The sequence below is a fragment of the Nerophis ophidion genome, linkage group LG10 (assembly GCF_033978795.1).
Source record: "Nerophis ophidion isolate RoL-2023_Sa linkage group LG10, RoL_Noph_v1.0, whole genome shotgun sequence".
NCBI classification, from domain to species: domain Eukaryota; kingdom Metazoa; phylum Chordata; class Actinopteri; order Syngnathiformes; family Syngnathidae; genus Nerophis; species Nerophis ophidion.
Genome location: NC_084620.1, coordinates 50,239,701 through 50,254,700, shown reverse-complemented (window position 1 = coordinate 50,254,700; position 15,000 = coordinate 50,239,701). Strand labels below are relative to the sequence as shown.

The window sequence follows — 15,000 nt, the reverse complement described above, 5'->3', positions numbered from 1 at the left end:
TATGTATGTATGTATATATATATATATATATATATATATATATATATATATATATGTATATATGTAGGCGTGTGTGTATATATATACATATATGTAGGCGTGTGTGTGTGTGTATATATATATATATATATATATATATATATATATGTGTGTGTATTTATACAGACACACACACACACATATATACATATATATATATACACTGTGTGTGTGTATCTTGCGATCTGAAGTTGAACTAGAAACTTAAGTGTTGACGAGAAAATAAATCGTACTTTTTTTTTTTTAGACACTTTTGTTGATACGATTTAATGAACTATATAAGGCTCCAATTATTTCACATTAAATATCCTAATTTGTGGGTAAAATATTGCATATTTTTTGTTTGTCATATAAAAATGAAGTTTTGTTTGACAAAAGTGGCAAGAAACAATAAAACGTTAAAAAAATAACTTAATGAAGGAATCGATCTGAAGTTGATCTAGAAACATTAGTTTCGAAAGTTATAAAATGGTATTACTTATTTTTTAAACACTTTTACGTTATGAATTATTGACATATTCAGGGCTTTGATTATTTCACAACAGATATTACACTTTGAAATATTTTTGCAGGGAAATATTGTTTATTTTGCGTGTAAGATCTAGAAACTTCAGTGTTGAATTTTTTTTTTTTTTTTTAAAGTTACTTATTTTTAACACTTTTATTAGTAGGAACATTTTGGATCCCCAAAACATTGGGATTTCTAACAATCAGGAAGGTTTGTCCTCCTACATAAACCATATTAAAACAAACACTTTTGGAAAATCTCCATGAAGCCACCGGATTTAGTCACTAATTGGACGCGGTTTATGTGCGGTGGATAAAAAGCTGCCAAATGTCAGAGGAGCCACACTTGAGTTGATGCACTCTGCTTGGGTGGTGGGTGGCTCTGCGGGGGTCCGCCGTCACAAACTTTCCCTCGGCACACGTGTCCATTAGCACCTCGTTTTTTCCATCACGCTCCAACCAAGTGGACACAGAAGTACGCTATATTGCCAAAAGTATTTGGCCACCCATCCAAATGATGAGAATCAGCTGTCCACAAGTGTATCAAATCAAGCACTGAGGCATGGAGACTGTTTCTACAAACATTTGTAAAAAAACGGGCCGCTTTCAGTGATTTCCAGCGCGGAACTGTCATAGGATGCCCACTTGGGCAACAAATCCAGTCGTGAAATTTCCTCGCTCCTAAATATTCCAAAGTCAACTTTATTATAAGAAAAGTGGAGAGTTTGGGAACAACAGCAACTCAGCCACCAAGTGGTAGGCCACGTAAACTGACAGAGGGAGGGGTCGGCATACTGTAAAGACTTTCTGCACAGTCAGTCGCTACAGAGCTCCAAACTTCATGTGACCTTCCAATTAGCCCACGTACAGTACACAGAGAGCTTCATGGAATGGCTTTCCATGGCCGAGCAGCTGCATATAAGCCATGGGTGTCAAACTCCGGCCCGCCGTACAATTTCATTTGGCCCTTGAGGCAATATCAAATTAACATTAGAGCTGGCCCGCTGGTACTATAAAGGCACTGCCTTTAGCGTTGTCTACAATATGTTGTCACGTCCGCTTTTACTCCATACAAACAGCGTGCCGGCCGAGTCACATGATATATGCGACTTGTACACACACTTAAGTGAATGCCATGCATACTTGCTCAACAGCCATACAGGTCACACTGAGGGTGGCCGTATAAACAACTTTAACACTGTTACAAATATGCGCCACACTGTGAACCCACACCATACAAGACTGACTAACACATTTCAGGAGAACATCCGCACCGTAACACAACATAAACACGATAGAACAAATACCCAGAACCCCTTGCAGCATTGACTACCACCAAAACCCGCCCCCCACCACCAACCCCACTCATCTCCATCCATCTATCCATCTTCTTCCGCTTATCGAAGGTCGGGTTGCGGGGGCAACAGCCTAAGCAGGGAAACCCAGACTTCCCTCTCCCCAGCCACTTCGTCTAGCTCTTCCCGGGGGATCCCGAGGCGTTCCCAGGCCAGCCGGGAGACATTGTCTTCCCAACGTGTCCTGGGTCTTCCCCGTGGCCTCCTACCGGTTGGACGTGCCCTAAACACCTCCCTAGGGAGGCGTTCGGGTGGCATCCTGACCAGATGCCCGAACCACCTCATCTGGCTCCTCTCGATGTGAAGGAGCAGCGGCTTTAATTTGAGTTCCTCCCGGATGGCAGAGCTTCTCACCCTATCTCTAAGGTAGAGCCCCGCCACCCAGCGGAGGAAACTCATTTGGGTCGCTTGTACCCGTGATCTTATCCTTTCGGTCATGACCCAAAGCTCATGACCATAGGTGAGGATGGGAACGTAGATCGACCAGTAAATTGAGAGCTTTGCCTTCCGGCTCAGCTCCTTCTTCACCACAACGGATCGGTACAACGTCCGCATTACTGAAGACGCCGCACCGATCCGCCTGTCGATCTCACGATCCACTCTTCCCTCACTCGTGAACAAGACTCCGAGGTAGTTGAACTCCTCCACTTGGGGCAGGGTCTCCTCCCAAACCCGGAGATGGCATTCCACCCTTTTCCGGGAGAGAACCATGGACTCGGACTTGGAGGTGCTGATTCTCATTCCGGTCGCTTCACGCTCGGCTGCGAACCGATCCAGTGAGAGCTGAAGATCCCGGTCAGATGAAGCCATCAGGACCACATCATCTGCAAAAAGCAGAGAACTAATCCCGCGGTCACCAAACCGGAACCCCTCAACGCCCTGACTGCGCCTAGAAATTCTGTCCATAAAAGTTATGAACAGAATGGGTGACAAAGGACAGCCTTGGCGGAGTCCAACCCTCACTGGAAATGTGTTCGACTTACTGCCGGCAATGCGGACCAAGCTCTGGCACTGATCGTACAGGGACCGAACAGCCACAATAAGACAGTCCGATACCCCATACTCTCTGAGCACTCCCCACAGGACTTCTCGAGGGACACGGTCGAATGCCTTCTCCAAGTCCACGAAGCACATGTAGACTGGTTGGGCAAACTCCCATGCACCCTCAAGAACCCTGCCGAGAGTATAGAGCTGGTCCACAGTTCCACGACCAGGACGAAAACCCCACTCATCTCATTATTTTATTTTAAGATTTATTAACCTGTGGAAAAATGTAATGTTGATATTTACCTCAGAAGGCTACAAATAGAAAAGAGACATTAAATGTTTTATTTAAATTGTATTTATTTGACCTTTTTTTTTTTGTTTGTTTTTTGAATGTGGATTTTGCACTATTAATTTATATAATTATTGCTTGTTCCATATTCATTGTTCAAGCAAATCAGTGTAGCAAACTGAGCAATAATTAACAATTTATTCATGCACTTTCTCTTGTTACTTCAAGGCTTGAATGTTTGATTCATTCATTATGTCAGGCTTGGACTTGAATTTGGTTTACTCCTTTGATGCAGAGAAGATTACGGGACGAGCCGAACGAGAGTGTAAGTACATGGTTTATTTGAATACTAAATACAAAAATAATCGAACTAAGGGCGCTCAAAAAGAGGTACAAAAACTTGGCTAGAAAAATACAAACAGGAAAACAAAACACCTGCTCTATGGCATGAAAGACGATAAACTATAAACTTAAACTTGCACTGTGGCAGAACTATGAACAACTAAAACCGAAACAAGGGGCATGGATAGCAGGGTGCGCAGCAGGTAATCATGAAGGCATGAAGCAGAATGCAAATAGCAAAGTTCCCAGAATGATGAACAGAAAGCAAATGATTTAAGTACTGGCTGTGATGATTAGGAACAGGTGCAGGACTGAGGAGACTAGGAGGGTGAGGTGAAAACTAATAGGTTGGCATGGAAACAAACAAAACCAGGAAGTGCAAAACGTGACTGAATGTCCGAAATCAAAACAAAACAAAACATGATCCATAGGTGTGACACATTATTGTTATTTTATTTTCAAATTTATTATTAGCCTGGGGACAATGTTTATTTTGATATTTACCTCAGAAGGCTGCAAATAGAAAAGAGGCACTCAATTTTTATTTAAATTTTATTTGATATGCCATTGATATTTTTAAATTATCATTATTATTTGAAACTCGATTTTGCATGTCACTATAAAGTTATATAAGCCTTGCTTGTTCAATATTCAATGCAAAACTTGTTTGGGTCCTTATTAAAAGGTTCATTTGTTCAACCCTTGGCCCGCGGCTTTGTTCAGTTTTAAATTTTGGCCCACTCTATTTGAGTTTGACACCCCTGATCTAAGCCATAAATCACCTGGACTCTAGAGCAGTGGAGATGCCTTCTCTGGACTGATGAATCACACTTTTCCACCTGGCAATCTGATGGACCAGTCTGGGTTTGGAGTTTGCCAGGAGACTGCTAGATTTCGGATGCATTGTGCCGAGTCTGAAATTTGCTGGAGGAGGAATTATGGTGTGGGGTTGTTTTTCAGGAAAGGAACTTTGAATGTGTTTGCCAAATAATTCCGTAGACTTCAACTTCAAACAAACCTCGATTTGTTTCTTTGTCACCAAAGGCCGTGGGAGGTAAATTGGTCGCCTGAGTGGTCATGTTTACGGAGAGAGGAGACTCATCAGCGTCAGTGGGTCGGCGCTAAAAGGGGCTGTGTTTAGACTCTCCTCGGTGATGAGATCACTGTGTGTCCTTTAATGTGACCAGAAATGTGTCCTTTTAAAAAAAAAAAAATAGCAACAATGATGCAGAGCTGCATGTGTCATGGACGCGTTGTTGTGAAACAGTGGATGTCTTGGCTTCCTTTCATGTAGGCCGTTTTTTTTTTTTTACCTCGGTTTATGTTTGTAGTCTCCGTTCCGGAAGGGCAGACGAATGGTCGAAAAATGGAATGATAAATGTGTGAATAATGGGTTGTACTTGTATAGCACTTTTCTACCTTCAAGGTACTCAAAGCGCTTTGACACTACTTCCACATTCACCCATTCACACACACATTCACACACTGATGGAGGGAGCTGCCATGCAAGGCGCTAACCAGCACCCATCAGGAGCAAGGGTGAAGTGTCTTGCTCAGGACACAACGGACGTGACGAGGTTGGTGGGGATTGAACCAGGGGCCCTCGGGTTGCGCACGGCCACTCTCCCACTGCGCCACGCCGTCCCACTTCCACATCATCTGGTATCATCACACCACAATACCATGTACAAAATATGGTACTTCATCTGGTATCGTCATGGTATCACGATACATGTATAGCATATATTTCATCTGGTATCGTCATATCACGATACATGTATAACATATATTTCATCTGGTATCATCACACCACCATACCATTCATAAAATATGGTACTTCATCTGATATCGTCATGATATCACGATACATGTATAACATATATTTCATCTGGTATCGTCATGATATCACGATACATGTATAACACATATTTCATCTGGTATCATCACACCACAATACCATTTATTAAATATGGTACTTCATCTGGTATCGTCATGATATCACGATATATGTCTAAAGTATGATACTTCATCTGATATCATGACATCATGAGGGGTGAATGGATGTTGTAAAAAAAAAAAAAACGCAGTGAAGTTGTCACGTTGTGTAAATGGAAAAGAAAACCAGAATACAATGATTTGCAGTCTTTTTCAACCTTTTTTTGAGCCAAGGCACATTTTTTGCGTTGAAAAAATGCGGAGGCACACCATCAGCAGAAATCCTTAAAAAAAAAAACGAAACTCAGTTGACGGTAAAAAGTCGTTGTCGCAATTGTTGGATATGACTTTAGGGGTGTCGAACTCAAATACAGAGTGGGCCAAAATTTTAAACTGAACAAAGTCGCGGGCCAAGGTTGAACGAATTAACCTTTTAATAGGGACCCAAACAAGTTTTACATTGAATATTGAACAAGCGAGACTTATCTAACTTTATAGTGACATGCAAAATCGAGTTTCAAATAATACTAATAATTTTAAAATAGCAATGGCATATCAAATCAAATTTAAATAGAAATTGAATGCCTCTTTTCTATTTGCAGCCTTCTCAGGTAAATATCAAAATGAACTTTTCCCACGGGCTAATAATAGATTATTATATTGTAGCGTCCAGGAACAGTTAGTGCTGCAAGGGCTTCTGTGTATTTGTTCTGTTGTGTTTATGTTGTGTTACAGTGCGGATGTTCTCCCGAAATTTGCTTGTCATTCTCGTATAGTGTTGGTTCACAGTGTGGCGCATATTTGTAACAGTCTTAAAGTTGTTTATACGGCCACCCTCAGTGTGACCTGTATGGCTGTTGACCAAGCTTGCATTGCATTAGCGTGTGTGTGTGTAAAAGCCACATATATCATGTGACTAGGCCGGCACGCTGTTTCTACGTATGAAAAGCGGACGTGACGAAAGGTTTTAGAGGACGCTTGAGGCAGTGTCTTTATGGCACGCCCCCAATATTGTTGTCCAGGTGGGAATTGGGAGAAATTTGGGAGTCTCCTTGGAAAATCGGGAAGGGGGGTTTTAGCAAGTATGAGTATTAGCGATGAATGCAGTGTTACAGCGACACCGCCGCTGTATAATACCGTGTAGTGTAGTGTTTTACTTCTTGTTTTGCGCTCCTATTTTGGTGGCTTTTTCTCTTTTTTTGGTATTTTCCTGTATCAGTTTCATGTCTTCCTTTCAAGCGATATTTCCCGCATCTACTTTGTTTTAGCAATTAAGAATATTTCAGTTGTTTTAAATCCTTCTTTTTGTGGACATTGTTGATTGTCATGTCATGTTCGGATGTGCATTGTCTTTGCTCCGCAGTAAGTCTTTGCTGTCATCCAGCATTCTGTTTTTAACTTGTAGCCAATTTAGTTTTAGTATGGTTCTGCATAGCCTTCCCTAAGTTTCAATGCCATAGGAGCGCTCATCTTTTGTTTATTTTTGGTTTAAGCATTAGACACCTTTTTTACCTCCACACTGCCTCCCACTGTTTTCGACAAACCAATTAGCTACCATCTGCCACCTATTGATATGGAAGAGTATTACACGGGGTACTCTGCCAAGCTCAAGACAGCACCGACACTCAACAACACATTTTTTTCCGACTAGAATAACTGGTTTGCAAAAAATATTTTTAACCCACATAGGTGAAATTACCTCATCTCCCACGGCATACCAGACTGTATATCATGGCACAGTGGTTGAAAAACACTGGTATGAGCTTCCCATACTTGCCAACCCTCCCAGATTTTCCAGGAGACTCACGAAATCCAACGCCCCTCCCAAAAACCTCCCCGGGACAAATTTTCTCCCGAAATCCAGTGTGAGCTGGAGGCCACGCCCCCTCCAGCTCCATGGATCTGAGTGAGTACAGCCTGTTTTCACGTCCGCTTTCCCACAATATAATCGTGTCTGCCCAATAACGTCATAACTGTAGAATGATCGAGGCCGAGTTCTTGGTTTCTTATGTGGGTTTATTGTTAGGCAGTTTCATTAACGTCCTCCCAGCGCGGTAACAACACACAACAACAGCAGTCACGTTTCTGTCTACAGTAAAGCAGTTTGTCTGCCGTAAACAGCAATGTTGTGACACTTTTAAACAGGACAATACTGCCATTTACTGTACATGCATATGTGATAATAACATCAACGGCTTTTAGAGAGTGCAGTGCACAACAAGGAGACGAAGCAGAAGAACGAGGAAGATACAGCCGTGGCCACGCCGACGACGAGTAAGATTTAGAAATACGCTTGTAAGTTCCAAGCCGCAGCTGCGATTGGACCTGGATAGCCTCTGGGAAGAAGTTGTGGACTACCAAGTTCTTGGCAGTGAAGATCTTTCCCAGGAAGCAAAGATTGACCAGACTCTGGTGCATTTGATGAAAGCGCTTTTGTGCGTGCCACACAGCAATGCATCATCAGAGAGAGTGTTCAGCATGGTTAGAAACATAGTGACAGAGAATAGAACAAGGATGGACACGTCAACCCTTAACTCAACAATGAGTAGATGAGTGTTGTGTGTGTGTATGTGTAAATAAATGAACACTGAAATTCAAGTATTTATTTTATATACATATATATATCTATATATATATATATATATACATCTATATCTATATATATAGATATATATAGATATATATAGATATAGATATATATATATATTGAAATACTTGACTTGGTGAATTCTAGCTGTAAATATACTCCTCACCTCTTAACCACGCACCCCACCCCCACCTTCCGAAATTGAAAGTCTCAAGGTCGGCAAGTATGGATAGTCCGTAATAGTTTTCTGTGGCGTTCCTGCCCATGTGTAACATGTTCTTGCAGGAGCCGTGACGTAACGCCAGTCGCTTTAACAATGATCCGGCATGTTTCCTCCTTTTCTAAGAAAGAGCATGTGTACATTTTCAACCTATATATAACCCTAAAGTCCAGGTGGACGTTTGTATCGCATGACTGGCGGGGCCACCTGCGAAGGTGGGACCCTCATGCCTGGCTGCAGGCGACAGACCACCCTGCCCTTGGAGGATTTCGGGCAGGGGGGGAATTAAAATGTTAAGACGCCCCGTTGGCGTCTTTTATACTTTTTCTCTCTGATGCAGCTGCAGGACGTTTTCTATCGGAGGATGTTTTTAAAGAGCTTTACTGTCCTTGTTATTGTGGGAAGCTTCTGGAAAACTGGTGCAGCACATCTCCTGCACCTTACCAGGGGGGTAGGGGGAGGGGGGCATCTCGGAATGATAATGACCCTGATTATTGTTTCCAAGGACACTAAGCAGGGATAATGAAGGTATTTAGGCCAAAACACACACACACACACACACACACACACACATGCGCGCGGTGTCTTTGCAAACAAAATAGAGCGGAATTTATGTGGAGTGTAAAAAATGTGACAGAAAAGACTTGGGAAGGTCACAGGAGACAAATCAAAGATAACGTGATCAAAAATGGGACTTGATAAAAAATGCTAGAATGGAGCAAACCCCAGAATATATATTCATGCTGACCTTTCAAGTTGCATGAGTGGAAAAATTAACCGGTTCTAGGGTTGCACGGTATACCGGTACTAGTATAGTATCGCAGTTAATTAATCAAAAATGGTACCATACTGTGTTTGAAAAGTACCGGTTTGCCATAATATAGACAAAATGATAGAATTTTGTATGTGTGTGTGTGTGTGTGTGTGTGTGTGTGTGCGTGTATATGTATGTATACTATGTGAGTGTATATGTATGTATACTTGTGTGTGTATATGAATGTTTATACATATGAGTGTTTATGTATGCTTATACATGTATGTAGATATGTATACATGTACATACATGTATGTAGATATGTATACATATGTATGTGTGTATTTATCTATGTATATATGTGTGTGTATATGTATGTGTGTATATACCGTATGTATGTGTGTATACATGTATGTAGATATGTATGTGTGTGTGTATATATGTATATGTATAAAGTGTGTGTGTGTTAGTGTGTGTGCGTGTATATGTATGTATATTATGTGAGTGTAAATGTATGTATGCATATGTATGTTTATACATATCTGAGTGTATATGTATGCTTATACGTGTATGTAGATATGTATACATGTGTATATATAAGTATGTAGATATGTATACATATGTATGTATGTATGTATGTATGTATATATGTGTGTGTATATACTGTATGAATGTGTATACATGTATGTAGATATGTATGTGGGTGTGTGTGTGTGTACATATGCATGTGGGTGTGTGTGTGTGTATGTATACTATTTGAGTGTATATGTATGCTTATACTTGTATGTAGATATGTATACATGTAAATATAAGTATGTAGATATGTATACATGTATGTAGATATGTATACATATGTATGTGTGTATATACTGAATGTGTATATGTATGTGTGTGTATGTATGTGTGTATACATGTATTTAGATATGTGTGTATACATGTGTGTGTATATGTGTACATATATGTACACGTGTGTGTATATTTATACATGTGTGTACATACAGGGATAATTGTATATGTTTGTGTGTGAATGTATGTATCAATATGTATACATATTTTTATTTATTTCATATTCGTTTTATATGTATTTTTAATTTTTTGTTTTTATTCAGTCATTGGTGGATCTCAGGATAGTATTTGAAAGTTGTTTTTAATATTGTTGTGCAGTACTTTGGAAACACTTTGTTGTTTAAATATGCTATATAAATACAGTGGATTGGATTGGATACAGTATGTATGTGTGTGTATATATGTGTGTGTATACATATATGTATGTAAATATACATTTATATGTATTTGTGTATATATACATTTATTTATGTGTGTGTGTACAGGATATATATGTATGTATGTATGTATATACTGTATATTTATGTCAATAATCACAAAGCCTACCTGATTTGCCGACTCCCGCTCGGCCTAAGACGGCGAGTTTCACCTCCGGACTTTTGGCCATGATTGTGATGCTCAGTGAGCTGGGAGGTCAACCGTCCATCTTCTTGTCCACACAGGAGGAGTCCGCGTCTGTGCAGGAAGACACCTTTTGTGATTAATGACACACAATTGATTAGTACACACACATGCCCGTAAATGGTGGTATGGCCTTCTCAACCTGACATCGTTAGGCTGTTGATGACAGCGTTTATAGTGTGGCAGCCTGCTGGTCGACACTAAGTAGATAAGTAGTGTTTATTTGAGTGCATTCTCAAAGCATGCCCATGAGTGCAGCTTGGAAGTGTGCATGATGACAGTCCTCTGATATTCAGTTAGTCATCCCCTTCATGATTATGCAAAATAAGATTTCTGGTGAGGTTGAGATAATTGGCTCTTTGCAACTTTGATTGGCTAAACTTGATTCCCAGGGATCAATACTAGGACCAAAAACTGTTCAATCCTTTTTTAAATAACATTTGTAAAGTTGCAAAAGATTTAAAGTTAGTGTTATTTGCAGATGGTACAATTGTGTTTTGCTCAGGAGAGAACACACAGAAGATAATACAAATAATAACAAAAGAAATGAACAAGTTAAAAAGATGGTTTGACAAAAACAGTATCTTTTGAATCTCAGTAAAACTAAAATAATGCTATTTGGTAACAGAAGGGAAAGTCAATACAAAAAGACGGAGTAGACATTGAAAGAGTAAATGAAAACACATTTCTCGGTATAATGATTGATGACAAAATGAACTAGAAACCTCATATAAATAATATACGACAAAGTGGTGGTAAGGAATGCGTTGAACCTTTTTTTAAATTTCGAAATGTTTGTGTTTAGAAACATTGAACCTTTTTTAAATTTCGAAATGTTTGTTTAGAAACGTTGAACCTTTTTTAAATTCCGAAATGTTTGTGTTCAGAAACATTGACATTTTTTTAAAATACCAAAATTTTTGTGTTGAAAAACGTTAAACTTGTTTTCATTTCCAACATGTTTGTGTTTAGAAACGTTCAACTTTTTTTAAAATTCCGAAATGTATGTTTGTGTGGGATCTGAGCCGAGGATGTTGTTGTGGCTTGTGCAGCCCTTTGAGACACTCGTGATTTAGGGCTATATAAGTAACTCTGTGATTTATTGATTGATGTTTATAAATGTTGAGCTTTTTAAAAAATCTGAAATGTTTGTGTTTAGAAACGTTGAACTTTTTAAAATTCCGAAATATCTGTTTAGAAAGGTTTTTTGTTTTTTTTAATTCCGATATTTTTGTGTATATAAAGGTTGAACTTTTTTAAGAACCCGAAATGTTTGTGTTTAGAAACATTGAACCTTTTTAAATTCCAAAATGTTTGTTTAGAAACGTTGAACTTTTTTTTTATTCCAATATTTTTGTGTATAAAAACGCTCAACTTTTTAAAAAATCTGAAATGTTTGTTTTTAGAAACGTAGCACTTTTTTAAATTCCGAAATATTTGTGTTTGGAAACGTTGAACTTTTTTTAAATTCCGAAATGTTTGTTTAGAAACGTTGCACTTTTTTAAATTCCGAAATGTTTGTGTCTAGAAACGTCGAACTTTTTTTAAATTCCGAAATGTTTATTAGAAATATTGAACCTTTTTCAAATTCTGAAATGTTTGTGTTTAGAAACATTGAACTTTTTTAAAATCCTGAAATGTTCGTGTTTAGAAACGTTACACTTGTCTTAAAAATCCGAAATGTTTGTTTGGGATTCGAGCCGAGGATGTCGTTGTGGCTTGTGCAGCCCTTTGAGACACTCGTGATTTAGGGCTATATCATGCTTGCCGACCTTGAAACTTCCGATTTCGGGAGGTGGGGGGCGTGGTCGGGGGTGCGGCGAGGGGCGTGGTTAGGAGTGGATGAGTATATTTACAGCTATCCATCTATATTTACAGCTATCCATCCATCCATTTCCTACCGCTTATTCCCTTTGGGGTTGCGGGGGGCGTTGGTGCCTATCTCAGCTACAGTCGAGCGGAAGGCGGCGTACACCCTGGACAAGTCGCCTACTCATGCAGTATGTGTAGACATCTTTATAATTGAATCACTTGTTTATTTTTCAAAATGTTTTTAGTTATTTTTACATATTTTTTTCCAAAGAGTTCAAGACAAAACACTACAAATGAGCAATATTTTGCACTGTTATACAATTTAAAAAATCAGAAACGGATGACATAGTGCTGTATTTTACTTCTTTTTCTTTTTTTTTTTTTTTCAACCAAAAATCCTCTGCTCTGATTAGGGGGTACTTGAATTAAAAAAATTTTCACAGGTGGTACATCACTGAAAAAAGGTTGAGAACCACTGATCTAAAAGCCGTAGATGTTATTGTCACACATGCGTGCACAGTATATGGCAATATTGTCCTGTTTAAGAGTGTCACAACATTGCTGTTTACGGCAGACGAACTGCTTTATGGTACCGTGCTGGAAGGATCTTAATGAAACTGCCTAACAATAAACCCACATAAGAAACCAAGAACTCGCCCTAGATCATTCTACAGTTATAACGTCATTGGGCAGGTACTCTGTTTATATGGTGGGAAAGCGGATATGAAAACAGGCTGTCGACATGTCACTCGGGTCCGCATGGAGCTGGAGGGGGCGTGAATTTCGGGAGATTTTCGGGAGAAAATTTGTCCCGGGAGGTTTTCGGGAGAGGCGCTGAATTTCGGGAGTATGGGCTATAAAAGTAAACTTTGATTGATTGATCATGTTGTGTGCATGCATGTTCCAAACAAACACAAACACACAAAGGAAAAAATGCTAACGCAAAATACCTGAAGATTGCTGGCGAGGTTGAGATAATCGGCGGCCGTTTGCAACTTTGATTGCTTCAAGTGGAAAGTGCAGGTAGCTGTGATAGTTGTTTTTTTTTTTAAAGATATTATTGCAGTGGGTCAGACACAGCATTTCTCCCACGCAGAAGCAATACTCGGGGAACACCACTCAGCCCTTGCCAACATCATTCCTGTCTTTGCCTTTTTCTGTATCCGCCCACTGCAACCATTTCCTGACCTGACACACACACACACACACACCCTGCAATTATCTATCAAAGTCACGGATGAATGCAAGCTTTCCCATGGTAATCAAGCCAGGAGAGATATGGCTAAATGCAAACTAACTGTACCAGCCAGGTACTGCGGTAGTGCATTTAAATGAAAGAATTAAAGAGCTTAAAGGTTAATTTTCAAAAGCAGAGGTACACCACATAGATGGAGTGGCCCCTTTTTAAAGGGGGGACACTCGGCTCATTTGTTTGGGGGCCACAAATGATTGCTCCCTTCACTATTACAGTAGTTTCCGGACCGGTATATAAGCCGCACCCACTTAATTAAAAATATTTAATATATTTTCCGTGCATTAGCCACCCCGGACTATAAGCCGCAGATACAGTGGGGCAAAAAAGGATTTAGTCAGCCCCCGATTGTGCAAGTTCTCCCACTTAAAATGATGACAGAGGTCTGTAATTTTCATCATAGGTACACTTCAACTGTGAGAGACAGAATGTGAAAAAACATCCAGGAATTCACATTGTAGGAATTTTAAAGAATTTATGTGTAAATTAAGGTGGAAAACAAGTATTTGGTCACTTCAAACAAGGAAAATCTCTGGCTCTCACAGACCTGTAACTTCTTCTTTAAGAAGCTCTTCTGTCCTCCACTCGTTACCTGCATTAATGGAACCTGTTTGAACTTATCTGTATAAAAGACACCTGTCCACAGCCTCAAACAGTCAGACTCCAAACTCCACTATGGCCAAGACCAAAGAGCTGTCGAAGGACACCAGGAAAAGAATTGTAGACCTGCACCAGACTGGGAAGAGTGAATCTACAATAGGCGAGCACTGTGGGAGCAATTATCAGAAAATGGAAGACATACAAGACCACTGATAATCTCCCTCGATCTGGGGCTCCACGCAAGATCTCATCCCGTGGGGTCAAAATGATCATGAGAACGGTGAGCAAAAATCCCAGAACCACTCGGGGGGACCTGGTGAATGACCTGCAGAGAACTGGGACCAAAATAACAAAGTACCATCGGTAACACAGTACGCCGACAGGGAAGCAAATTCTGCAGTGCCAGACGTGTCCCCCTGCTTAAGCCAGTGCATGTCCAGGCCCGTCTGAAGTTTGCCAGAGAGCACATGGGAGAATGTCATGTGGTCAGATGAAACCAAAATAGAACTTTTTGGTTTAAACTCAACTCGTCGTGTTTGGAGGAAGAAGAATACTGATTTGCATCCCAAGAACACTATACCTGCTGTGAAGCATGGGGGGTGGAAACATCATGCTTTTGGGCGGTGTTTCTGCTAAGGGGACAGGACGATTGATCCGTGTTAAGGAAAGAATGAATGGGGTCATGTATCGTGAGATTTTGAGCCAAAACCTCCTTCCATCAGTGAGAGCTTTGAATGGTTGACCAAATACTTATTTTCCACCATAATTTACAAATAAATTATTTTAAATTCCTACAATGTGAATTCCTGGATTTTTTTTTTCACATCCTGTCTCTCACAGTTGAAGTGTACCTA

General features: G+C 40.0%; 2 protein-coding genes across 2 annotated transcripts in view; one reads left to right on the top strand and one right to left on the bottom strand.

The window, feature by feature from the left end:
- Window positions 1-15,000, top strand: part of plxnc1 (plexin C1) — a 201,645-nt gene that overhangs the window by 77,272 nt on the left and 109,373 nt on the right. The window lies entirely within an intron of this gene.
- rerg (RAS-like, estrogen-regulated, growth inhibitor) overlaps window positions 1-15,000 on the bottom strand; it is a 72,643-nt gene that overhangs the window by 38,355 nt on the left and 19,288 nt on the right. The window contains exon 2 of the mRNA XM_061914035.1: window positions 10,408-10,536. Coding sequence (XP_061770019.1) covers window positions 10,408-10,468 — 61 coding nt within the window. The 5' untranslated portion in view covers window positions 10,469-10,536. The remainder of the gene's footprint in view (window positions 1-10,407; window positions 10,537-15,000) is intronic.